At 40.8% G+C, this 26,591-nt stretch overlaps 2 protein-coding genes across 2 annotated transcripts; one reads left to right on the top strand and one right to left on the bottom strand.

Moving 5' to 3' along the window:
• Positions 1–3,766: 3,766 nt before the first annotated feature.
• Positions 3,767–4,943, bottom strand: hoxa13aa (homeobox protein HoxA13aa variant 2). The gene is given in 2 exon segments (NM_001141676.1): positions 3,767–4,014; positions 4,219–4,943. Coding segments are annotated over 2 exon segments (711 nt in total). The 5' UTR covers positions 4,912–4,943; the 3' UTR covers positions 3,767–3,996.
• Positions 4,944–21,693: 16,750 nt separating this feature from the next.
• LOC106570521 (homeobox protein XHOX-3) lies at positions 21,694–26,136 on the top strand. The gene is made up of 3 exons (XM_014142938.3): positions 21,694–22,302; positions 23,457–23,692; positions 24,200–26,136. Exons 1-3 carry the CDS (start codon positions 21,930–21,932, stop codon positions 24,725–24,727), a joined length of 1,137 nt encoding a protein of 378 aa, XP_013998413.1. The 5' UTR covers positions 21,694–21,929; the 3' UTR covers positions 24,728–26,136.
• The last annotated feature ends 455 nt before the right edge of the window (positions 26,137–26,591 follow it).

Raw genomic sequence — 26,591 nt, 5'->3', positions numbered from 1 at the left:
CTACATGTTTTGTTACCAATTAAAAAACTGTTTTATACTGCAAATCATAATTTATTATACATCCTAAACCATGCATGTATTACTAATATAAAAGTAATACAAAAGTACTATAGTAAAACAATTTATTTCGAGAACTTGTTTATAATCAAGAGACATTCTATCTTTATATAGGTTAGATATGTTATAATGTTATATTTTGATGTGATAGCACATTTATACTGCCTTCATGACAGCCTATAGACTACGTACATAACATCTACAACGGTGTTTAGTCATTAGTATTATAGAAGCAACTTTTTGAATCAGAAAAAACATAAGGACGCGACCGTTTCTATTTCAAATGTATTAATGTGTGATTCCGGATGTTGCTGGGAAAATACCATGCACCACAGGTGTGCGAGATCACTGATTAAAAACAGCAAAAGACAATGGCACAGCCTAGAAGCGTCTTGTTATTTCCCTGTGCCACGGAGAAGACCAGACGGTTGCTTTTCTTAAATAACATATCTTTTTTCTGTTAAAGCCTCCTGCAGCAACTGAATCAATATATTTACGATATATGGATAACTTAAATTAGTAGAGGGTGAAAACATTTAATATTCTGGTATGTTTACCTGTATAGACTATATGAGTTTGGTTTGCTGCTTCCTGCGTTGAAGACATTGATTTTGCAATGCAACATAGCCTACACTCAATATATTTATTCAGAAAACAAACATAACCTCAATGAAATTGAAATATGTAGCCAAATATGGCGAAGGCCTATGCATTCTGATTCGTGGGATCAATATGTATTTATATTTTCTGGCAGAATTCAGGTACCGCAGGATACATATGAGTAATTATTTTACAGTTATAGTAAGTTTCTATTTAATCGTGAAATGCTTGTAGTAAATGTTCATAGCCTGGCATTCACGAAGATAATGCTTGTAGTAAATGTTCATAGCCTGGCATTCACGAAGATAATGGCAAGGAGCTCTTGACTACCTACAACAATAAAAACACAAGTTATTGCTAAGGGTTCTGTAAGAGCAAAACCTTTCCTCTATATAATCACCATGTTTGCTTGCTTTGCTAGTTTCTTGTCCGCGTTCTTTCTCATATTTGAAGAGTGGTCTGTGCCACAGTAAAAATGCATGATACAGTCCTAAGCCTAGTACACTGAGACTTAACGGATATGATTCCACTAATACGGTAATATAATCAAGAGGTAGGCCTGTCAACGAGAAACACATACATTTTTATCTTAAGTCACCAGAGTAGTACATGGTGCAAATCAGAATATTATTTAAGAAAGCGCTCTAATATAAATTCTACATTTTCAACCACTTCTTTATGGGAATAATAGAACAGTTGAAGGCTACGGCTGGTGGCGTGGTAACGCAGCATCAGCGAATCAAAAGGCTGCGACCTTTTCTCTCGATGTTAAATTCACGGGTGAGCACTTCATATTAGCCTGCATACCTATGTGCATAATGTAATAACAACGTATAAGTATCAGGTAGCTTAAGTACCTACATCTTTATTGTTAAGTCTATTTTCCAAGAAAATCTAAAAACGTTTCCGCTAAAATGGTATTGTATAGGCTTCTAGCTCATTATAATGTTACTTCACGGATTAGACTAGTACTGCGGTTAATATAATGTGCCACCCATGCACGTTTTCAATACAAACTATTTTAGAATTAAACATGTAGACCTGCATCACAATCTAGACCTGCAGCAATAATATCCAGCATTTGAAATCGCTTCTCATTTTGTGATCTGGTGTGATATGGATTATATCAGCAGACATGAACTCGAGACGCTCACCTGTTACAACAAAAGATGATCAGTCATATAGGGGATTAAGAAATGCCAAAATGCTAAACATTTTCATACAGACTTTGTCGTTGGGATGACGAGATCATTGAATACATTATTGAAAATATTATTGCAGGTTAGTGCAAGACCTCAAGGAAATCGAAAACAACAATAGCCTAAACCGCGCGTGGGTATTTTCTGCAACAGATGGGGGGGGCCTACTGATGTTCAAAATCCAAAATGCTCACCTCTGTGACGCTGAAGAGGTTATATGGAAACGCTTTTGAAATTCTGATATTTTAGCTGTGGCTGAGACAACGTGCATCGAATTGACGTTTTTACGGATATTATTATGACGTAATAATAAGTAGGAATTCCTATCGAAGAAACGCTTCCTGCATTCTCTATATGATTTCATCATAGTAATAGTATTATGACGCGAAAATTGAGAAAAATGCCTGTGAAAGCATGTAAAAGAATCAGAATAATCGAAATGAACGGAACATTCACAACTGAGATCTACATATGTAACAGTAAACACAACAGGACAAACAAATAGAGAACATTTGGAGCAAGTATCGCGTCGAATAGGCTGTTTGTCCAAGTATTGTTGCTAAATATTTCCACATTGATCTCATATAAATGTAACTATATTATTATTATTATTATAATAGCCTAGTTGATGTGGCAAAGTAGTGTAGAACGCTTGAGACAATTTCAGCAGTAGATGGCGATGTTGGCATTATAGTCCTGCACATACACTCAAAACCCACTTCCATTATTTGATCTTTCTCCAGAATTAGACATTTTTGATGCACTCAATAGATAGATTCAGACTCTTCGTAATACCATCACAACCAGGCGACACATGGAATGAACGTACAAGAAACGACAGAGCCCAGAGTAACCCAGTATGGCTAAACGAGGACCTTCCGCAGTGACGCATAAATCACGGCGGTCAGACACGTTCCTTACATACCGTAAACAGACCTACTCGAGCCTCTCACACTGCCTCTGAATCTAAGCATAACTTCAACCAACTTATGACTGATCTTTTCAGTCAAAATGTCACCAAAAACGGAACCATTTCTGTGTAATATACTGGATGGATGTTCAAAACAGAAGTCGTGGATATATATGATTGATTCAACAATGTCCATATTTTATTGGGACGGATTTTTATGTCAATCCTTCTACACCGACATGTTTTACAGACACACACAGATGCCTTAAAATATGATAGTTTTGTCTGCATAGTTTACTTATACAACCACATGAATACACACACAGTATAAAACCTATGATTCATATGGGCACACAGACCATTATCTATGCATTACAAGCGGGATTGCACCATGGATTCGTTATGAGTGAGAGCAGGAGAACCATTTGAAAAAGCTTCACTTTAAATGAAGATGCACATGATAAGTGGTGTGTTGAAGAGGAAATGGAACGGATTCATATTTAACCGTGGAAGCTATAATCCTAAATGCCGTCACTTCCTGTGGATTTCCAAATGTTTTTTTTCCTCCACACGGTGAAGTTGCAGATAAAATGAGAAACTAAAACACACACCTCTGAAGGGTGTCTGTTTTCCTGTACTGCATGCCAGTCGCAAAATTACACGCCTCTTTCTGCTTTGGGATCCATTCACCGCGAACAATATTTTACATCATGGAGGAAAGATGGAAGGTCCACAGTTTTTATGCATATTCGTTCCAAAAAGGTCCGGGAACGAATTTGGCAAAGCAGGCCTACATTTGTGAATCATGATCGGTGGGATATAATGAGTCAACTGTTCCAACCAAAAAGCGTGAAGAGCATTTTGAGTGTGTGTGTGTGTGTGTGTGTGTGTGTGTGTGTGTGTGTGTGTGTGTGTGTGTGTGTGTGTGTGTGTGTGTGTGTGTGTGGTGTGTGTGTGTGTGTGTGTGTGTGTGGTGGGACTCAATTCCCATCGTTCAGAACTAGCTGATACCCTTCACTTTGACGACCACCTTCTTCTCCTTTACGCGTCTGTTCTGAAACCAGATAGTGACCTGTCGCTCGGACAGGTTCGTCTGGGCCGATATCCTCCTTCGTTTGTCCTTCGTTATGAATTTATTGGCCGCGTACTCGCGCTCAAGTTCCTTCAGTTGCACCTTGGTGTATGGCACGCGCTTCTTTCTTCCACGTCTGAAGGAGCTCACGTCCCCTCCTATGTGAGACATTGCGTCTGGTGGAGCAAAACGGAAAACAAAATAGATGGTATAAGGTTACAACAGTAGCCTAGCCATATGCTATCATACAAGATAGTTTTACAAAAAATGCATCGTTTCGAAAATGTTGTTACATTAGGCATTACATGAAGGCCAAAATATTTCGCACATATAACTATAAAAACACACTGAAAAGACTGTCTGGTTTATTGCGTAAAAACCTCAGGGCTCTCTCCTTGTGTTGTACCTGGTAAGGAGGATTTCCACATGTGTCCGGGCTGAGGCTGCTCCTTGGTGCAGTAGACTTGTCCGTTCCACCCGTTTGTAGTCAGAGCCCACGGCTGATAGCTCTCCATGGGCAGCAGGGGCTCGTGCCTGGGTTCTGCTGGCCCGCTCATAGTTGGTACCACGGGGACGTCCAGGTAACTGGGAACGGGCTGGTATGGCCCCGACGCATAGCTCGGATAGTAGGCGAACTCCTTGGCCCGTGAGGTGAAGTCTTCGCCCGAGGCGGACGTGTCCATATACTTCTCCCCGTATGCAGAGGGGGGCTGCGTGCCGCACGACTTTATGCTACTGTGGTGCGACATTCTGCACGGGTAGTAGCCGCTACCGAAGTATCCATAGGGCAGGGACGCGCTGGAGGAGCTTTGCGCAGCCGAGCAAGGGCTGCACTGCTTGGCTGGCTCACCCATACCGGAGATGGGGACCTCACTTGACGAGTACGCGGTGCTCGGAGCGAGGGACGCGGGGTGCGCCATCAGGTTCCTGCATTGGTTCGCCGCAAAGTTGCCTCCCGCAAAACCTCCACCGCTAGCGTCCATGTTCTTGCTCACTTCATCGGAAACGTTGTCGTAGAGGAACATTACCGACGGGTCGACCCAGCGAGGACGGAGGAGCAGTGACGTTGTCATAGCACGACATCCAACATTGAGGCTTCTGGCTCTTTTTTAAAAAGCACAGAGACTGAAAAAAGGAGATACTGATTCGGAGAGAGTAAACCACTCTGACGTGCCCTGGTGCAACCAAGGTCGCGCCTTCATTGGCCAAGAAGGGCCCACGTGATATGCAAAGAGCACGATAAACATCTCCCAGTACAGATAATTAAATGTAGAAAACTGCGGTGTTGTTAGATGACCGTACCTATCAAGGGATTTGGCTTGTCTTTTTGCCGCTCAAAAACGAGTGAGTAAATCTAAAGCAAACAAATATCCTCTCCTATGACTCCTATATAAAGGTTACACTTCAAACCTAACTGTGTGGCGGACACATTTGTTTGAAAAGGTTCCTCTTTTATAATTGGAAAGACAAATAAAAAGAACTTAGTTGTCCAGACTGTTTCAAACGACTGCGGTGTTTCACCTACTTAAAATCATCCATACACGTTGCTTTTACGCACATAAAGGAACGTGTAATCATGTCTATGACACAATGTCATTGCTGATTATTTTGAAGATTGTGGGCCTGTATTAATTCCACAAAGTATAATCCATTCAAACCCTAATACAGCTCACATAATTCGACTAGCAGTACATAGCGTAAGGAATGGTTCGCCAAAGACACGTTTCCTAATATCCCTTAAAAGACGATGGAGATGAACTACTAATGCTAATAGTGTTTTAACAGACGGAACCACTGTGGGGAAAACGGACGACTCATCCAAAAGACACGCATATGATAGAGAATAATCAGATGAGAATTAAAATTAACAATGCTTTGAAACAACAAAATATAGACTTGGAAAATGTCCATCTCATTTTGCAACTAAAGATATATTGGCTCAAATCCATGGGTGATTCAATCAAAACGCCCCATTTTCTTATCACTCAAGTAAGAGTGATGGATACAGGTTCGAGCATTCAATACATTAGTGAGAATTCGGATATAACGTTAGTGTGCACAGCAAATACCATACCCCTCGCTTTACAATATGCAAAGACAGAAAATAGCTATCAAGTTTGGCGCAGTTGGTTTTTACATAGCCTACTGGGTAGACGCGGCTAGAGGCCAAGGTCAAGTTGAAAGTTGCTGTCCAGCGGACGAGTCTGTTGGGTTATTCAGTCTTTGAAGGAGCGGTCTGTTCTTGAAAAGGGCAGAAGAGGGCTGAGAATTCCTGGCCGAATGAAAGCTTTGGAGGGTATAAACTTTTACTATAATTTTGTTTTCGCAAACGTTTTATTCTCTTTGTGTCTAAGGAAACCGTTTTAGGCATCATGTGTCTCACATTGGAAAAGTAACCGGAATGTTGCATTTGCAAGCCAATCTCGTGTTTTGGAGGGTTTTAGCGAAGACTTGTGAAAAATGATGTGATCTCTCAGAAGAAGGATAGACGTGTCGTTGGCTTGTCTGCTTGGTGGTGTTTACGGCCAGGGGCTCTCTTTCCAATTATATTGCTTAGGGAGAAAATACACAAGCCTACAGCATATTTTATTCGCTGCAGTATAACGCAATAAAGAATATGGTCAATTGGTTGTAGTTTGTGAACTTCAGCGGTGTATCACAAATAGGCCTAAATGAAATGATGCAAGTAGTCAAATGTCAAAGTTAGTTTCAGACTACAAATGGACCAAAAATAAAGTGCGCAATGATTAATTCATATATAATTCAAGCATTTTTCCATAGGCATTCTTGCCGATTATCGCGTCATAATACTATCATTGTGATGCACTCATATAGAATTCAGGAAAACATTTTCTGTAGGTATTCTTACCTATTATCACGTCATAATAATATGAATAAAAGCAAACTGTGCCTCAGCCCTCAGCCACAGCTAAAATACTAAACACTGAGTAGGACTATTCGATATTAAAGCTAGATCGCGTGCAGGGTCCACATTATCCATTAAACAGTAGGCCTAATAACAAACGTAGACATTAATTATCAAGTCAGACAAGTTCTTTCTTTGTATGCCTATTATTAGAATATTCTGGATGGATGAGGGACTTTGAGAATAGTTAAATAAACTGTCGTACCCTATCAGACGTCAGCTAAAACGAGAGACAACAGACATTATCTGGAGCTTTATGTTACGCAATTGGTCGCCCACTCAGATTTTGTTTACCTTGCGATGCCGTAACGGGACTCAAAATGAATGTTAAAAAGCATTAATAAGGCTACATCAGGCTGTTAGGATAGTCTGTCTCAGCATCTTAACAGTTCCAAAATCAAAATGTTAGGATTGTCTAACGGCCCCTACTTTAACAAGTAGACGACTTATATCTTCCGTAACTTCATTAAACTAAAACGACATCCCCAGTCTTAATTCGTCAGACATAGTTACAGATTGATGACGTTGTAGCCTACCGGTTTGTTGTGAAGGGTCAATCTATTATTGCGATATTGAAATTAGTGTTTTTTTTTTATCAACCCGTTGACTAACAACTATATGTGATACTTATATGTGCCACAGCATAAAGCTATCCCATAGGCTTTGTTCTAAAACGATAAGGAACTATTCATTATCCTCCCATTTGGCGAGGTATTTTAAGATTATTCTATATGTTTTATCAAAGTCACATTCCGAGAATCTATGTGATCAAATAAGTTGGTATTTTACCATTTGATTCCCACATTGGGTGTTTAACTTATCTTTATATAAGCCATAAACAGATTTGAAAATGCTACTCGATTCATATCGTGAAATGACACGACTCAGTGTTATCAAATATATTTTACATAAGAGATTGTTTTAATATGTTCAGTAGCCATGATGTGTACGTGGACTAATTAACCGATAACAAAGAAGCTATAATACAAACATAACGCCTTTGTGAATCAGGTGCGAGTCATCACGCTCCAACGCGATTACTTTCTATTTTTGCTGACATGGGTTAAAGACCCACCAGGATGTTCCAAAATCAAACTTTTCGAAATTGTAATACAGTAGATTCAATATTTACATGAACTAGTCAAATAAATAGCAATCTAAAGCGAGGTTCATTCTCAAACCCTGGTTTTCCAGCGCCGGGCCTACAATCCAAAAAAATGAGTAGCTGTCACGGAAACAGCGGCGCGCGCATATGCGGTCTGCTTTGAGCCAGTGGTCTGACCAGACCAGACATCCTAGCGAGGAACAGACCACCACCATGCCCCATGAAACTGGCCCAGACATTCTACTGGCTAGGGAGACCCGTCTGTGAGGTCATTACCAAGAGCATGGAAATGCTTAGCTTCCTTCGACTGGTATTGTCATCGCGCGGCAAATAATAACATTTTAATTGTATGCGACGTAACAATAGGCCTACAAAAATAAGTCTAAACCCATTAAAGAAAAATCAAAACCATTTGTAAAGCTATGAACTATCATCATATTACAATTTTCAAATAACAATGACTATTACAATACGTTGCAAAGATGGGGGCCAATTTCCAATTCGTATATTTTATTCAATCCCTAACGTGAAACCAAAATCTGCCTTATCCAGTTGTCATGGTGTGATGTGAAACTAAACTGTGGTAGAAAAACTATAGCCAGAGGAATAGAAATGTGTTTCTGTGGTCGAGCCAGTGAACCACAGGGCGGCCTGGCACATGACTTGTCCATGTTCTCCGGACTGCAACGTGATGTGGCACTAAAGGATAAAATAAAAAGGAAATTGGAAAATGAGTCAACAGGGTGACTCTTGAATCGCCCCTGACTGACAGCTCTCTTATACATTCGCTTTGTCTAAGTGTCACAAAGTAGAAGTCTTAAACGTTTTGTTAACGGGCTGATAAAACTATAGCTATGTAAGCTACATGTTAAATCATTTATTGGCACAATGGAATCCCAGTAAATATATGGGCCTACAGATTATTGCAGTTCAACTTCAGCCACTATCCATGTCCACATCTGTTGTATTTTCGAATGTTACCAGTCTTCCATGAGTGGACCGATTAGGCTAGCCAGCCAGCCCCTGTAGGATAACTATCTTTCTGGTGACATGAACTCTTCCTGAACATTATTGTCCCAAGGACGAGGCCGTGGAACTTTTTCCAGTTAACATACAAAGGAAAATGCATTATGTTCAACAGAAATTCTATCAAGACGGCGGCAGTAGGCTCTATAAAGAATATCCAGTCACTCACTAACCATCAAGTTGACTCAGATCGAATCATCAGAAAACTAGGCAACATGTTCGTCCACCGACTTCCTGATGACTTTATTACTTATGGCCAAATGTTTCACTATAGCCACTTGCGTTTTTGTAAGGTCAAAACGATTCGTCATTAACAATAAACAAAATAACTCGACAGTAGAAGCATCATTTCAAACTAGCATTAACATAAAATAAGGTTCCTAAAAAGCTCAGTATTGCAAATGACAGAAATTAACCTCAAAGTGTTTACAATTAGGCTAAACACCAACAAAATAGCCTATAACCTATAAGAGTTCAACAATAACGCCAATTCGCCTAAACATATAGCCAACATGTTTAGGCTTTACATCTCATGGTTTAAAAAGATAAACATTATTTGTGCAAAAGCCACTTAAAATCCATATTATATTGACGTTATTCTTTTTAATGTAAAAAAATATTATACTACATTGACATTTGTTTCCAGTGAACTTGAAATTCCATTTTATTAGTGACTTATAGCCTATGTTGTCCTCGGTTATGAAATACCCCTAATCCTTCGTGATTTAGTTACATATTTCATTATTCGAAAGGAAAATATTTTTTTTATATATAAAGGAAATTCCTGCCATCAATGATGCACTGGTTACACGCAATCCTAGATATAATATAATGGAACATTTTACTCTGAAATTACCAAACACATTTGTTTAATATGCTAACGAAAACTCAACCTTTTCATAGAAGTCAAATTAGCCTATACAACAAGCTTCGATTTCACATAAATCAAATCATTTTTACTTAAAAAGAACAAAACAAGCGTTGCACAATGTCACATTCAGTTGGTAATTTTATCCTGTCGAGAGGTTACAATGGGGCGGAGGTTGCTGGTTCGAATCCCTGATGACTCTAATTGCTCCTGTAAGTTGCCATGGATAAGAGCGTCCGCTAAATGACCCCAAAAAATGTCGTCGACACAACAGCACTCCCAATATCACATGTATACCCCCCATATGAGGTGCGGGAGGCAGCCTAGTGGTTAGAGCGTTGGACCAGCAACCGAAAGGTTGAAAGATCGAATCCCCGAGCTGACAAGGGATAATATCTGTGGTTCTGACTCACTGTTCCTAAGCCGTCATTGAAAATAAGAATTTGTTCATAACTTACTTGCCTAGTTAAATAAAGGTCAAATGAGCATCGTATGACACAACCCATTCGATTAAGCTGCATTGTCATACCCTCTCAACTTCTTCATCAATATAGAATTTGTTTATTTCGGAATCGCATAGTTTCAGGAAGACAAATGATGTAACATTTGGTCTTCTGTGAAACTAGCTTTCTGTTAACCTGGTTGTATTGGATAAATACAAATAAACTTGAGACCATGATAAAGTCAGAACATTCGTTCAAGGCCATATTTCTAAATCTTGGCATCCAATGTATGCACTGACTAAGTCAATGGCTTCATTTGCAGGAAACATGGCACTCTCCATGTTCGTTTCCCAAAGCCAACATGTGGATCTTCTCCACCGTAAGACCGTTTCAGTTAGGAACGATGTGTGTATTCCATAAACAAAGGTTCGCGCCAGGTGAGTGCTGGGTGTCTTGGTTTGCTACGCTATTGTTGACATTGTGGTAAAATCTATACGGCTACCAAATGGTGTTTTTGGTTTAATGGGGTGATGTAGGTGTCAGTGCCTAGGTAAGACCTCCGTTAGTGAGAAGAGCGGTTAGCAGTAACAAATAGAGGCGCAAGGAGCGATAAAGGGGGGCTCAACAACAGAAGAGATCTGCAGGCAGCTCTAGTCACCTCGCATTCTCTAGACATATTTACTGGTGCGTTCCAAGGTCAACGCAATTAAAGCTCTGGTGGCTGCGTCATCCAGTTTCAAGGCCAAGCTGTGGCAGAGGAGAGGGGAGGGGCTAGTATAGCATAAAATATATTATTCCATTGGCGTATCCTTCTTACTGACAATTCTATAAGCAAAACCATTCCATGTGAAATTGAACGTGGTTTAATTTTTTGCCATGGTGGGCATTGATGGAATAGCCCACTCTTGTTCAAAACTAAAATACTGAGACATATGGCCTAGCCTGTAGTCGAGGGTTGCATCGAGCACTGCGCAGACTCCATGGTCAAGTTCAAGTTGTGCCCACTAGTAAAACCCAAAACGGCACAATCTGCAAGGTCTGCTGAGGGGCCCGCTTCCCTCTTTGTTCGAACCTTTCGGTTCTTGCACCTATGCCCACAAATAGCCTACGGAGAACGTACGTTTCTGGGTCAAACCGTTAAAAACAACTAGAAATCTACTTTGAGTGAAAACCAGAGTGAAAGTACTATCAACAATGAGCGAGCCATCCTACCCCATCTGGTGTTCTCCGAGTACCACATCTAAAACACACACAATAAAGTGCCACTACTGTAAACGAACAAGGTCATCCTTGAATTGCGCAAAAGAGCATTGTAAGTGTTAGCTTATCTGCTGACAGATCACAAGATAGTAGGCCTATCTGTCATGACTGGTACGCTGCATAACTCCTCACAAGTGACACACAAGGGCTTCTATAGTCCATCCTTATGTGTATCCTATAGCACAAGGATAGAGTGAAACACAAGGATATCTCAAGAGGTCATGAGATTGGGCCTATATTAAAAATAGCATAGCCTATAGGGATTGATTGAACAAAAAACATACAACCATTCATTTAAGCGCGTGTGACATCAACTTAAATATTATTTTCAAGGATTCCCTACATTCTATTTTTTTTATACCCGATTCTATGGAGAAAATTAACATAAAACATTTGCAGCCAAATGTACACGAAATGGAATGTTGTGATGTACACGAAATGGAATGGTGTGATGTACACGAAATATTGCAAACAAACATGAATATCACGAAATGTCTGTCTCCTTGGTATAGCGTTTAGAAACAATTATGGACCAAGGAAATTGGAAATTGCCTTCAAATAGGCGTTACAGTTTCCTTCTTTTCTTTTTATTTCATCCAACACAAAGGATTGACAAAATATGTATTCTATTCATCTCTATTTATTTGTACAGTGTAGACGGGCAGAAATAGACATGTAAAATATATAATAGCTGTTTTCAAACCTAGTTGGTAAAGTGCCAGCTATTGTGTACAAAGTACTGCTTATGCCACAAAGTATCAGCCGATCAGAGATACAGAATAGCACAATTGATAACTAAGACAGACTGTATATAGCTAGGCCTATGGAGAAAAGTATCCTTTAATTCTCTGCCAAAACAGAGTGTGTACATTTGGCTGTGATTGTGGGTATTATACTACTGTACAAATATGTAGCCTTGGGCTATAAATCAGTTTCAGAGTTCTCAGACCATTCGATATATTTCCATGAACTCAGATGAATGGAAGAAAAACAGTTCAGAGAGAGTGGAACATAGTAGGAGAGGTTTTTGGAAGGGAAAATATGGAACGCTCGGTTTACACAGTATCACATGCAATTCGTTTCAAAATATCAATTCATCCGATATTATGAATACAACTGTTAATCACTACTTATAAACACCCAATGAATACATGCTCAATAATATTTTGGAAAAAACATGGTAGGCCTACCGCCTTTAAAGCAGACAAAGCCTCCCGTAGTTCAGATGACAGGTTTAGTATTGTAATTACTCATTGTTACACTGCATACTTACAGCAGGCGAATCCTAATCTTCATCCCAACATGGATGATTTAAGTCATGCGTAACAAGTATTGGGATGACCCAACTTGTTAAGCAGAACACAAATAAGAACTGGCATCGTTGCAAAGTGGTACCTAGATCCACAATATGCAAAGTTTCTCAAACCACACAAGATAGAATGAAGAAATATCTAGGCCATTTTGCTGTCAATAATGCAACATTAGGACAACAGAAAACAGTAACACGCAATAATATATTCTATCGATTATCAATAACATCATATTGGGAAACATGGTAGGCTTTACAGTATGCCTACACTCACAGCCTATTATTGTTTTGTTCTTCCCATCGACTCCTACTATTGTTCACTCAAACATGGATGGTGTCAGTGAAGTCATTTCATTGGCCTACATGTTACGTTGAACGTTACACAGAAATGGCAACAGTGCAAAGTGTTACCAAAAATCCAGAATTGCAAAAAGTTTGTCAAACCACCCACGATAGTTTGAAAACGTAGTATGCTAGGTCTTGTTGGTAACTCAAACTTAAAAATATCGAGGAACGTACTCTGTCAGGAGTGTTGTCTGATCCAGAGAGCTAGTTGTGTTGCAGGTCCTCTGGAAACAGTCATGTCTTACCGAAATCATTTCCCTCTCTTTGGAATTGTATCTGCTGTGAAATATTAGTTAGGTTCTAATGATACATTCTATTACTATGGTTCCGATTGTGACTAGGTGGTTTGGACACATCATTAATGTCTCCCGAGCTTGTCTTGACCTGGACTATATCAATTAACAGCACCAACGTTCTCATGGAGGGACAATAACATTACACTTTTTTACACTTTCTTATACTCATTTTCAATTCAAGAAGGTCTTCAATTTTATAACACAAGTTGAAGAATTGTACGGTAGCCTAATATGGCTTAAAAGTGATTAAGTGACGTATGCCTACATTTCTTAAAAACTTAAAAGACAGGCAGAATAGGAAATCTAAAAGATATAATCGCTTTTTGTACTCCACGCTGGTAGCAGAGTCGAAACTATTGTGCAAAAAGTTAGCCTACCTCTTGTGCCAGACAGAGTATCGTCAGATGGGAGATAAATAATACAATTCCTAACCAACTCAAAGACATATAGGGCCTATTGAGGAATATAGCTAGTATATTTAGACTATAGAATCAAAGCATAATCCATCCAAAACGTGTATAGTTTTAACAGTATACTGTAGTGTGTTTCAGAGGGATACAGAGAAGAGAGATAAAAGATGCAGACCTTGAAAACGGCATCTAATATCGTTAGAGAACAGGCCGAAACAACACCTTTACTGTGAACTGTCATTGTAAGGGGAGAGTAGAGCGAGGGAAATCTAGAGAATAATAAGAAACGGAAGGATAAGGGGAAGGTGGACCTGTGTGCACTGCAAGAGAGTGTGCGCAGGAATTTCACTCAGTCAGAGTAGCCGTGACGATCCGGGAGGCACTAGCGTTTCTGGGGGGGGGGGGGGGGGGGCAGTGCCCCTGTGACAACAATTTTGGACCCCCTTGTGGCCCCCCTAAATGTGGAGTATGAAATCATTTTTACATAACTCCTTTTCGCTATCATTCTTTTTGTTTACATCCGTTATTAGACAGTGGCAACGATGATGATTATGAACATTGTATTTTACCTGCTAATGCCTGCAATGCAGTGAAGAAAACGATATGACAACGATAACGTCTAATGTAACTGGCCCCTCTGACAGTACAACTGGCCCCAGCTTGGCCCCCCGGTTGAAATGGTCTAGAACCACCACTGCCGGGAGGGCTCGTGTGTGTCGTCCTCTTTTTCAACAGGCGAGGGCGCACGAGGACAGCGATGACTGCGCGAGATTGCTTGACGGCATCCCCGGCGTCACACCTTCCCACGACGACCCCTGATGTCATCTTAGTCCCCAGTACCATGATAGGCTAATGTATCTGAACTGTAGGACATGTCTGCTGCGATGCCACATCCCTAACCTGCTCAAACTAGCAGTGGAAATCAGAGAACCCAAGAACTGGATAGTCCAATAAAGAGTGGGGAAAGAAGACTGTTACTGTGGCTGCATCCTGATTCTCCAACCTTCTCCTAAAGTGTGCACTTGCACACCCCCATCATGGATTAAAAAGCATTTAATTTGTGTTTACATTGTTTAATCCATGATGGGTACACTCTTAGAAACAATGGTTATTTGGGGTTCTATATAGAGCCTTTTGGTTATTTGGACGAGATTAATTTAAAAAGGTTATATTATACTATAATACTTCCTACTGAAGGCAAAGAACCAAAAGGGTTCTATTCCTACCCCAGATCGTAATGTGGATTTTAGACAACCAAAAGGGTTCTCTCCCTACTCCAGATCGTAATGTGGATTTTAGACAACCAAAAGGGTTCTATCCCTACTCCAGAGCGTAATGTGGATTTTAGACAACCAAAAGGGTTCTATTCCTACTCCCAGATGCGTAATGTGGATTTTAGACAACCAAAAGGGTTCTATTCCTACTCCAGAGCGTAATGTGGATTTTAGACAACCAAAAGGGTTCTATTCCTACTCCAGAGCGTAATGTGGATTTTAGACAACCAAAAGGGTTCTATTCCTACTCCAGAGCGTAATGTGGATTTTAGACAACCAAAAGGGTTCTATCCCTACTCCAGATCGTAATGTGGATTTTAGACAACCAAAAGGGTTCTATTCCTACTCCAGATCGTAATGTGGATTTTAGACAACCAAAATGGTTCTATCCCTACTCCAGATCGTAATGTGGATTTTAGACAACCAAAAGGGTTCTATTCCTACTCCAGATCGTAATGTGGATTTTAGACAACCAAAAGGGTTCTCTCCCTACTCCAGATCGTAATGTGGATTTTAGACAACCAAAAGGGTTCTATCCCTACTCCAGATCGTAATGTGGATTTTAGACAACCAAAAGGGTTCTATCCCTACTCCAGATCGTAATGTGGATTTTAGGCAACAACAGCTAATAAAAGTTAACACAGTCATGTCAAACTCTGAAATGACTGCTAACAACCTGCTTTTTCATTTGTTTTGCTTTTTTGCTTTGACATTTATATTCATATTAATGATGCTGCTGCATGATTTTACCTGGTCAGAAAAATGGCTAGTTGTCTCTTCCAACACTAGCAGAGGGAGATCAAATTCATATTTCGCAACATTGTTGCCGAGGTCAGTGGCAAACAGCAAGATTCATACAAGCCTCTGCTGTTGCAAACTAAATGCTAGCTACAAGCAAGAAGAAATTGTGTGTTTAATAAAATCATAGCTTACACTCTTAGATCAAAAATTCTGAAGGTGCCATTAGCCATCAATTTGACACTCATCTAAGCCCCGCTGTCAGCCCTAGAATTTGGTCAACCAATCGCAGTGCTCCAATTGATAGCAACTGTCTTCAAGTCCTACACCTTGGACAATCTCATGTTTAAACTGTATGAAAGCTAGTGAGGGCTATGACAAAAACTGAGAGTGTTCTTTAAAAAGGAAATGGTTCAACAGTTAGATAATTGAAGAGTGCACCAGGAGTAGTGGAGTAATGCCCACAGGGCCACATACATGCCCCCTCAGATTAGACCTGTTTAAAAAAAAATATATATATTTATAATATTTATATTTTTGTTGTTGTTTCTCTGTAATATTACTAGCCACCTAGCAATTTTATGAAGTTGCCTTTAGCTAGCCCAGATAGGTTCCCAATCTGCCAACCTTATAACTAGCTACCAATAAGTCATTTCAGGCTATCAATCAACTTAGCTAGATGGTCTAACTACTTTAGCTGACATGCCCAGGCAGGTCACCCGTGATACAAGTCAGTATTTGATGCCCATCCATGTCTGAGGACTATAGGAGATGACGTGGAAACGGCCACTATGGGCAACAGTGAGCGCTGTTACCTTCAAGATGGCTTTGGATTTGCTAGGGCCTTGTGGCATAAGCATCTGCCTTTGGTTTCAAATGTTGCATGTGTCACGTCCTGACCAGTAAAAGGGGTTATTTGTTATTGTAGTTTGGTCAGGGCGTGGCAGGGGGTGTTTGGTTTGTGTGTTTCGGGGTTTTTGGTTTATGTTCTAGGTTATCTATTTCTACGTGTTTATCTAGCTTGTCTATTTCTATGTTCGTTTTGTCAATGACCTCCAATTAGAGGCAGCTGGTTGTTGTTATCTCTGATTGGAGGCCATATTTAGTTGTATGTGTTTTCACTTGTGTTTGTGGGTGGTTGTTTCCTGTATAGTCTGTGCACCTTACGGGACTGTTTTCATCGTTTGTTTTGTTTAAGTGTTTTTTTCCTTCAATAAATAAGAAGATGATCAATATACCCGCTGCGTTTTGGTCCCCTCCTTACGACGCACGTTACAGTATGTTTGAATCAAGCAATAGAAAGTTGTTTTTGATTTTTTGGGGTTTTAAGCCTATCCCAAAAATTAACCCTTACCTTAAGAATTCAGAGTTAATCCCTAAATTTAACCTTGGAGCAATACACTTTGAAATGTGAAGTTTGGAACAACTTCAAAATGTGAAGTTTGAGAAACATGGATGAATGTCTAATTCTGACGTGTGACTGTGAGAGCTGGTTGGGCATGCCTGCTGGCAAGGTTGGTAGACTTGAGAAAAGCAATCAATAACTAAATATACTGAATAAGACTTACATTCCTTTCAAAATGTTACCCAGATTTTAGCAGAGATGCAGAGAAGCATGTATATACTGAACAAAAATATAAACGCAATATGCAACATTTTCAAAGATTTTACTGAGTTACAGTTCATACAAGGAAATCAGTCAACTGAAATAAATGAATTAGGCCTTCATCTATGGATTTCACATTACTGGGCTGGGGAGAAGCTATGGGTGGGCCTGGTAGGGCATAGGTCCACCCACTGGTTAGCCAGGTCCAGCCAACAGCCAATCAGGATGATTTTTTCCCCACAAAAGAGCTTTATTACAGACAGAAATACTCCTCAGCCCCCATCCCCCCTCCTTAGATGATCCTGCAGGTAAAGAAGCAAATGTACAGGTCCTGGGCTGACGTAGTTACATGTGGTCTGCAGTTGTAAGGCCAGTTGGATGTACTGCCAAATTCTCTAAAATGATGTTGGAGGCGGCTTATGGTAGAGAAATGAACATTCAAAACTGCACATTTTAGAGTGGCCTTGTATTGTCTCCAGCACAAGGTGCACCTGTGTAATGATCATGCTGTTTAATCAGCTTCTTGACATGACACACCTGTCAGACAGATGGATTATCTTGGTAACGTAGAAATGCTCACTAACAGGGATGTAAACAAATGTGTGCACAAAATATGAGAGAAATACGCTTTTGTGCTTATGGAACATTTCTGGGATCTTTTATTTCAGCTCATGAAAAATGGGACCAACACTTTACATGTTGATATTGCCTGGCTGGTTCCTGAGGACAAGAAAAAAGGATCAAAAACATGAGTTAATCATTCGAAATAAATATAAGTTCATCTGCCAAAACGAAGACAAAATGCTATGCAGACATATAATTATTATGATGTAGAAGAACAACTGACATGAAGTTGTCAGCAGCAGCCGAAAGAGAGATCCTCTGCCTCTGATAGCTGGGTTACTGCCAGACTCTGAGCCAAACGTAGATAGTGCTTTAAAAGTCATGCAATGATTAACTAGGCTATTGAATCACCAATACTTATTATAAATCATTTATTAGGCAGCATAGCGGTTAGAGCTTTGGGCCAGTAACCTGCATTTCAGGAATCACAGTAGCAAGTACTCCTGGTCAGGGGCGGTATGCACCCCAAAAATGTGAGGATGGCTGGGGAGTGGTCAAGAGGGGGGCTAGGCCCCCTGACTATAAGTTTTTCAAACACCTGAAACAGCTTTTTCCTGCAATCTAGAGACATAATCATTATGCTTAATTCTATGTAAAAAAAACCAAAAAAAGATGATTTTTCTGCTTATCTAAGCATAGGCTACCTCTTGAGCTGTCTGCATGCTCCTGAGAGGCAGTTATTTTTTTAGAAGAAAATATACTGAACAAAAATGTAAACACAACATGTAAAGTGTTGGATGCATGTTTCATGGGCTGAAATAAAAGATCCCAGAAATGTTCCATGTGCACAAAAAGCTTATTTCTCTCAAATGTTGTGAACAAATTTATTTACATTCCTGTTAGTGAGCATTTCTCCTTTGCCAAGATAAACCATCCGCCTGACAGGTGTGGCATATCAAGAAGCTGATTAAACAGCATGATAATTACACAGGTGCACCTTGTGCTGGGGCAATAAAAGGCCACTCTAAAATGTGCAGTTCTGTCACACAACACAATGCCATAGATGTCTCAAATTTTGAGGGAGCGTGCAATTGGCATGCTGACTGCAGGAATGTCCACCAGAGCTGTTGCCAGAGAATTTGTTAATTTCTCTACCATAAGCTGCCTCCAAAGTATTTTAGTGAATTTGGCAATGTGTCCCACCGGCCTCACAACCGCAGGCCACGTGTATGGCATCCTGTGGGTGAGCGGTTTACTGATGTCAACGTTGTGGACAGAGTGCACCATAATGGTGATGGGGTTATGGTATTGGCAGGCATAAGCTACGGACATCGAACACAATTGCATTTTATCAATGGCAATTTGAATGCACAAAAATACCTTGGTGAGATCCTGAGGCCCATTTTTTTTCAAGGTATCTGTGACCAACAGATGTATATCTGTATTCCCAGTCATGTGAAATCCATAGATTTCGGGAGAATGAATTTATTTAAATTTGACTGATTTCCTCATATGAACTGTAACTCAGTAAATCAATGAAATTGTTGCATGTTGCGTTTAGTATATTATATTCTTAGATATAAATATTTATATTTATTAGTAGCCATAATTAATAAATGCAGGGCTCTGTATGGAGCCAATTTTGATTCAGTGAAGGACCCCCAGGGATCTGATCAGTGAAGGACCCCCAGGGTTCTGATCAGAGGGTTTTAAATAGAACTTTCAAAGGTTCCATTTATGAAGCAACCGATAAAATCCTTGTGCAAGTACACATTGGGAGAAGGGTGGAGAATCGGGACGCACACAACCTTGTAAACTTAATCTCCGTCAATTAGCTAATAACGGCTTGGTCTGGATGCTTATATAGCCTATTCTTCATAGACAGAATAGTCTACTGAGGATGCTATGCGTAATGGGTAAGCAGGAAACAAACAGAAAGAGAGTTGTAACAGGCCACAATACGATTCCAGGGCTCAACTTAAAACACCGTGAAATCTTTAAAGTGGTAATATCAAGTTCAACCTCCCCCAAAGGCCATAGCCTTAAAAGCCTTGCCCTTTATCGCTGTGTTTAGTGACTTTTTACTGCGCTAGAGTACATACATCAAAGAGAGTTTAGGAGACAGACGGCCCCCACCCTGAAAACATTCACTGCACGTGCACCGCCTCGCCTTTATCTGCGCGTGCGTAATCACCCATAGAACACAGTGTGTGCACAGAGAATGTCAGAAATAGTTTTGTTTAAAATTCACAATAATCAAATGGTTGACTTTTCCAGTAATGTGTAGCCTTCTAATATACCTTTTTGTGGCGTATATATTTTGCTTATAAAGTTTTACCCAGTTCAAATATGCCATAGCCCTAATGCAGGCTATAGTATAGCTGAAAAAAACTACGCAATTACAGTAAAACAATGCTTCCTAAATTATAGGCCTTAGTTATGATCCAAACCTTGTCACATTGTCCTGTAGCCCATGTTGTTGGTTTTCTAGACTAATATAGCCTAAATGTAATCGCAAGTAAAATGGTCAGTAATCTTAACTCTGGCCACCAGGACTTGACCTCTGAGCACTTTACTTGACACCACTTTAGAGGAGGAGGGAGGGAGAGGAGGAGGGGGTGAGAGAGGGAGGGAAAGAGATTGGGAAGAGGGGGGAGGGAGAGGGATAGGGGCATTGAAATGTGACGAAGATTGCGTGTTCTGTTCCAATTACGCAGCGTTCTATGGACACTTGGACAGGGCACTATTGAGCGAGCATCTCAATTTCATTTCATTAGGCGCTTCGTGGCGCTCATGAAGCATGTTGTTCCAAATGGAACATGTTTAAACGGCTCTATTACTCCCCACTGGTAATGGAACCTGCTTCCACTTCCGTTTAGAATTGCGGTCTCATGGACGTTGTATTATAACAACGTGATTATTTTGATGTCAGATACGCATTGGAGGCCATGAGGCTTTTGATTGAAACGCTTGCATTGAATAATATAATATTATCATGCATTCTTCTTCACATTAGACCTTTTAAAATAACTTTGTTTTGTTTTAGACAAAACACACATCGTATTTCCTCAACAATAAAAAATATTTCCAAAAATATATATAACAGTAGGCTATTTGCAGACCCACGTTAAAAACGGAAATAGTTGGTTTAATAATATGGATGACTATATTACAGATTAGACTACATAACCTGGTGTCCAAGTTATTAGTCAATTATTGATCTTCATAATTTACATATCAATGTTGTTCATCATCTTAATAATTGTGTACCACCTAAGAGTTACATGTAGAACCATTCAAATCAATTCATTGAAAGCATGCATGCAGATTTGTCAGAATGCATCATAATGATTTTGTTTCCTTGTGGAAATTGAGGATTTTAGAACATTGATGTTTAGTGGACTTGCAATATACTCATCATACCGGCACAAAATAATTTGCTCGTTAGCTCATGCCGTGTGGTAAGTGCTTCTACACTCCGGTTCCAAAGCTGCTTGTTTTCCCTACTAGCCCTCGACCCTCCCCCAACCCACTGTCGTGATTGCTCGTTCCATAGAGAAATCCTATTTCTAATTCCTAATTCTATGGCTCGTTCTCTGTTTATCCACATCCAATCGATGCGGTGCGTCATCAGGGGTGCCATCATGACGACTGCCCTATTAAGAATGACAGCTCGAGAGAAAGCGAGGGCAATGGTGATCCCTCCCAGAGCTCGTGCTGCACTCTGGAGCACTCGCCTCGCAGGGTCAGAACGTCCCTCTCTTCTCTTCTCTCAATTCAATTCATTCCTCTTCTCTTTTCTCCACTCTCACGACTGAATCCCTTCGCCACCCGTAGTGTCACAGCCAGATTGTGCTCTTTCCATAGTAGCGATTTGGCGCTGGTTTATTCCACGCGCCTTCGTTTGTTCGCTCGTCGGTAATGGAAAACAGAAAAGAGATGGTGATGCTCGCGGAAGGAGGTCAACTTGGCACGGCAGTTGGCAAGACGGGCTCTAATTTGTCGGAAGCAGTTGGAAGCCCCGAGCGAGAATCACAAGGAAAAACGGTCCACAGGAACTACACCAGCCCCGGTTCTGCGCCCTACTCGCGAGACAGAGCGGACGAGGAGGTAAAGGGCGTACGGGGACGCGTGTGCGCTGATATAAGGCCGGTTGGCATGTCCTCTTCAACCGAGAGACATCGATTAGATCACACCAACAAAGAAGCTAGCAGCTCGGACACTGAGTCAGACTTCTATGAAGAAATTGATGTGAGCTGCACGCCAGAAAGCATGGACTACCCCAACGGGAAAGGTAATGCATGAAACGGCGTGGAACTCTTCTTTTCGTTCTCTTCAACACATTGCATGGATGGGATTTTGGACAACGTAAATAAATGAATGCAATAGATGTCACGCTGTAAACATCGCTAGTAGCCCATTTATGTGCATGCAGCATCCAGAATGAATAAGTCAATTATGGGGTAACATATTCAAGAAATTCCATTTGATTGTATAATGGAAAGGGAGTGACAACGACTTACGGAACGTAATTGTTATGTTTTTATAACAACGTTCATTTGGAATGAATGTCACATGAATGAATGAATTTCACTATAGCTGAACTCATGGATTGTTACATCCACACCCATGAAAGATCTCTCTTAGGGTTACACCCCCTTAGCTAGGGTTTTAACCACAGTGTCACTCTTTTAAAACGAGTACACCCGGCGCCAGACACCCTGTAGCAAATTAACCAATTTGCACGAACTAGGCTACTAGAAGAGATTTTAAGTACTAAACAAACCACAAATAAAAATGGTAGACCAAAAAAAAAATACAAAAAAACGTTTATATGAATTCGTTGGTAGACTGATTGGATTTGTCTGGGGACCAAACCCCTGGAGAACTGACATCAAACTGGTCCTGTCTTTATGAAAAATAGGCTCCAAAAGAATTGTCTAATGCTTATTATCATATGTATTTTGAGGATGGGTTTTCAAATTAATGGGAAAAAGTAGAGTACATGTTGGACGAATTATTATACATGTATTTTTATTTATTTAACCTGTATTTAATTAGGCAAGTCATACATAGGCCTATGCTATTCTCTACACATTTATTTTATGAAAATATTGTACTGATATCAAGTAAACAATTATCACAATTATGAATGAATATAATTGTCTCTTCTGCAGGTATGATATTCATCGATATGGATTGTTTAGTTTACTGTATATAGGCCTAATTTAGCATCAGATGCATTTTGGCTAGTTATGGTGCTCTGCTTTCGATTTTTGTCAACCTCAATCAAACGAAAAATACAGGCTGCAGTGTCAATTATACAAAAACAAAACGAACAAAAGAAACCACAGTACAATTGTAGGATACTATTGTATAATGAAATGTATCTTTACTTTAGGCTTTTCGATAACAAACAATCAGATTCATGTTTTGAACCCATTCCAGGTCGAAACGGTGATTCCCCATGCCACCCGAGTGACAGCGGTATGGATCCCGGTAAGATGGGTTTGGGCCAGGGCTCGCTGTCCTACGGGGCTGACGCGATGCGACGGTACCGGACAGCCTTTACGCGGGAGCAAATCGGCCGGTTGGAGAAGGAATTCTACCGGGAGAATTACGTGTCCAGGCCGAGGAGATGCGAACTGGCGGCTTCACTAAATTTGCCAGAAACCACTATCAAGGTGAGATTAGGGTCTATAATAACAACAACAATATTACAACAACATAATACAGTTTCTCGACTGCATCTAAACCTACATTATTGCCCATAGAACATATTGGCCATATAAATGACCTAGTTTAATTGCGAATCTAAAAGAAAACAATGTGAGTTCGCTTGAAATCATATCAGACAAATCGATGCCTAGGCTACTCAGACTATTTTTATGTGGGTTCTCAAAACAATACAGTAAATGCAGGTGCTGGCAACATTCACCAAAATGAAACGGTGATTCATTTTGTTAATGATTAAACCGAAAACATTTAAGGGTCGAGCTTAAGTATTGACTCATGAATTGGAATTTGCCTATGCCTATTGGTCTGGCCAGTACTCGCCAACTGTAAGGCCATTTGGAACCCTGCGTAAAGTGCAAAAACAACTGTAAATCCCTTGTCTGTCTCGTCACAGACTGATGTAGGTTAATATTTTACCCCGCCTGTCTGTCTGTCTGTATGTCTGTGTTCCATAGGTGTGGTTCCAGAACCGCCGGATGAAGGACAAGCGGCAGCGTCTGGCCATGACGTGGCCTCACCCCGCCGACCCCGCCTTCTACACCTACATGATGAGTCACGCGGCCGCCACCGGGAACCTGGGTTACCCCTTCCCGTCCCACCTACCATTACCGTATTACTCCCACCTTGGGGTCGGAGCCGGCTCGGCCTCCTCCGCCACCCCCTTTTCCAACCCCCTCAGGTCCCTTGACAGTTTCCGGATGTTGTCTCACCCCTACCAGAGGCCGGAGCTTCTGTGTTCGTTCAGGCACCCGCCCCTGTACCCCAGCCCGGCCCACGGCCTCGGTCCCGGGGGGAGCCCCTGCTCCTGCCTCGCCTGTCACTCCGCTCAATCAAACGGCCTTCAACAGAGGCCTACCGGGTCTGATTTCCCGTGCTCCCCAACGAACAGGACTGACGCGTTTTTGACGTTTACTCCGTCGGTGCTGAGCAAGTCCTCGCCGGGGACTTTGGACCAGAGAGAGGAGGTGCCATTGAACAGATAAAACGAAGAGAGCACATCCACATGTGTTCATTGGACTGGGTCAAACAAGCGCAGAAGAGGGCCATAATCTTTTACCAAGAGCTTTTATCAAACTTAAATAAAAAAAACATGAACATGACCCAAACAGCATGAATACAACGATCATGTGGAGCATACTCCATAAAAGCAGCAGCATAAACGACAGATACCGCAGTGCGCGCTGTTACATACACCTGCTACTACAGAAAGGAGAGATGAACGAGCTCAGGCGCAAACAATTTGCCTACCTTGTTTTTAAGCTATATGTTTCTAGCACCAACGCGACGGTCTCACACATCATGATAGTCTATCCACTGAAAAAATAATAATTCAGTTGTAAAACCCCATGCAGACTATGAAACATTATGAGATCGGACAAAAACCACATTTGATTTATTGAAGATTAATTTTGTGCGAGGAAAGAGAGAGCCCGGGTGGACTGGGAATTACAGACAACCGTTTATCTCCGTGATGGATGGCGTTAACGATTTATCTTTAGCCCTATCTATAGTCTCTTCAGATTTCCAAATTGACCTGTTTTGTAATTTTCACTAGAATGGTCTATTCCAACTTCCTTTTTAACAAGGGAATGTGTTAACAGACTGCACCGTCTCATTATGGCTCTCTATCTCCCTACCCGAGCCTCCCTTTTTGACGGGTTGGGGCCGAAATGTGCAGATGCTGGTAAAATTAGTAAGTGATGTAGGCCTATATGTACGTGGTGGATGGATTTTGAGTGTTGAATAAATGATAATACCGGCGCGCGCGGAGGCCGTGGAGGGTTCATTGCTGCCAAACCGTAACAAGGCGTCAGGGGAACGGATTAGCTCGCGCTGGCTTGACGGGGAAGAGGAGGAGAGGTGACGGGAGTCTGAGAAGAGGACGAGGGAGAAACGAAGAGGAGGATATACACGGGGAAGGGAAGAGAGAGATGCCATTGGACAATCACTCCAGGCAAATTAGGCCGAGTTCGTTTGCTCGAGCTGCCCATCTCACCCATATACCCTCGACTGAACGCTTGCCCCTCTCTCCCCCTGCCTCCCCAATTCTACTGCATCCTACTTCACCCTCAGCCAATGTTCAGAATACCGAATCCTTGGATTCATGCATTTATAACGACTGATTCTGAAAGATAAGCCTTATATTTATTAGCCTACTCATTCTAAAATATTTTGGGGAATTTGCTATTATTTCTTTATGTCAATTTCTCGCTTTGTACTGTTACTGACATAGTATTTCATCGAAATAACCCTGTCATGTTTTATGGATAGTACGGAAAAAGGCTCAAGAGAGCGAATTCATATAGGTGCTGAACTCTGGTCATTTTTGCTGAATAAATTGTTGGATTGTTCTGGACTTCAAATTTGCAATAAACAGCATTTCAAACAACAACATCTATCGAATGTTTTATTCCATGACTGACTCATTATAGACCTAGTATTTTTAATCAAAGGAAGACCTGCATGTAGAATCCTACTCTAAATCAAATGAAAATATTCTTCCAAAAAGGTTATTCATATTCTATTGATATGGAACGAATTCATAGCTCATTGTAAGGCCTAAAGTAATAGAAATATGTGACTTCCTATCAATTCCTTTATTGGTAGGCTATTTTAAACAAATGGAATGGAAAAATATATAATACAGTGGGCCTAAGGTCATTGTCATTGTCATTGAATATTGCTCCTGATACAGGCACTAATTTGGCTGAAGTGGCCGGTGTCAAAACAGAGATGCTGGGCCTCGTCTTGTGATGTGCGCGCGAGATTGTGTGGCAGCTAAGTGGTCCCCGGGCTCCGTTAACGCCTGTCATATTTTCTCCACCGGTTAATAGACAACAGCAGAAT

Source organism: Salmo salar, chromosome 14 (assembly GCF_965601325.2).
Source record: "Salmo salar chromosome 14, fSalSal1, whole genome shotgun sequence".
Lineage (NCBI taxonomy): Eukaryota > Metazoa > Chordata > Actinopteri > Salmoniformes > Salmonidae > Salmo > Salmo salar.
This window is presented reverse-complemented; position numbering and strand designations above follow the sequence as displayed.

Coding starts and splice junctions, on each gene's coding strand:
- LOC106570521 (XM_014142938.3), top strand. CDS start 21,930: ATGGAAAACAGAAAAGAGATGGTGATGCTCGCGGAAGGAGGTCAACTT. Junction 22,303..23,456: donor GGACTACCCCAACGGGAAAG/GTAATGCATGAA, acceptor AACCCATTCCAG/GTCGAAACGGTGATTCCCCA. Junction 23,693..24,199: donor TGCCAGAAACCACTATCAAG/GTGAGATTAGGG, acceptor TGTGTTCCATAG/GTGTGGTTCCAGAACCGCCG.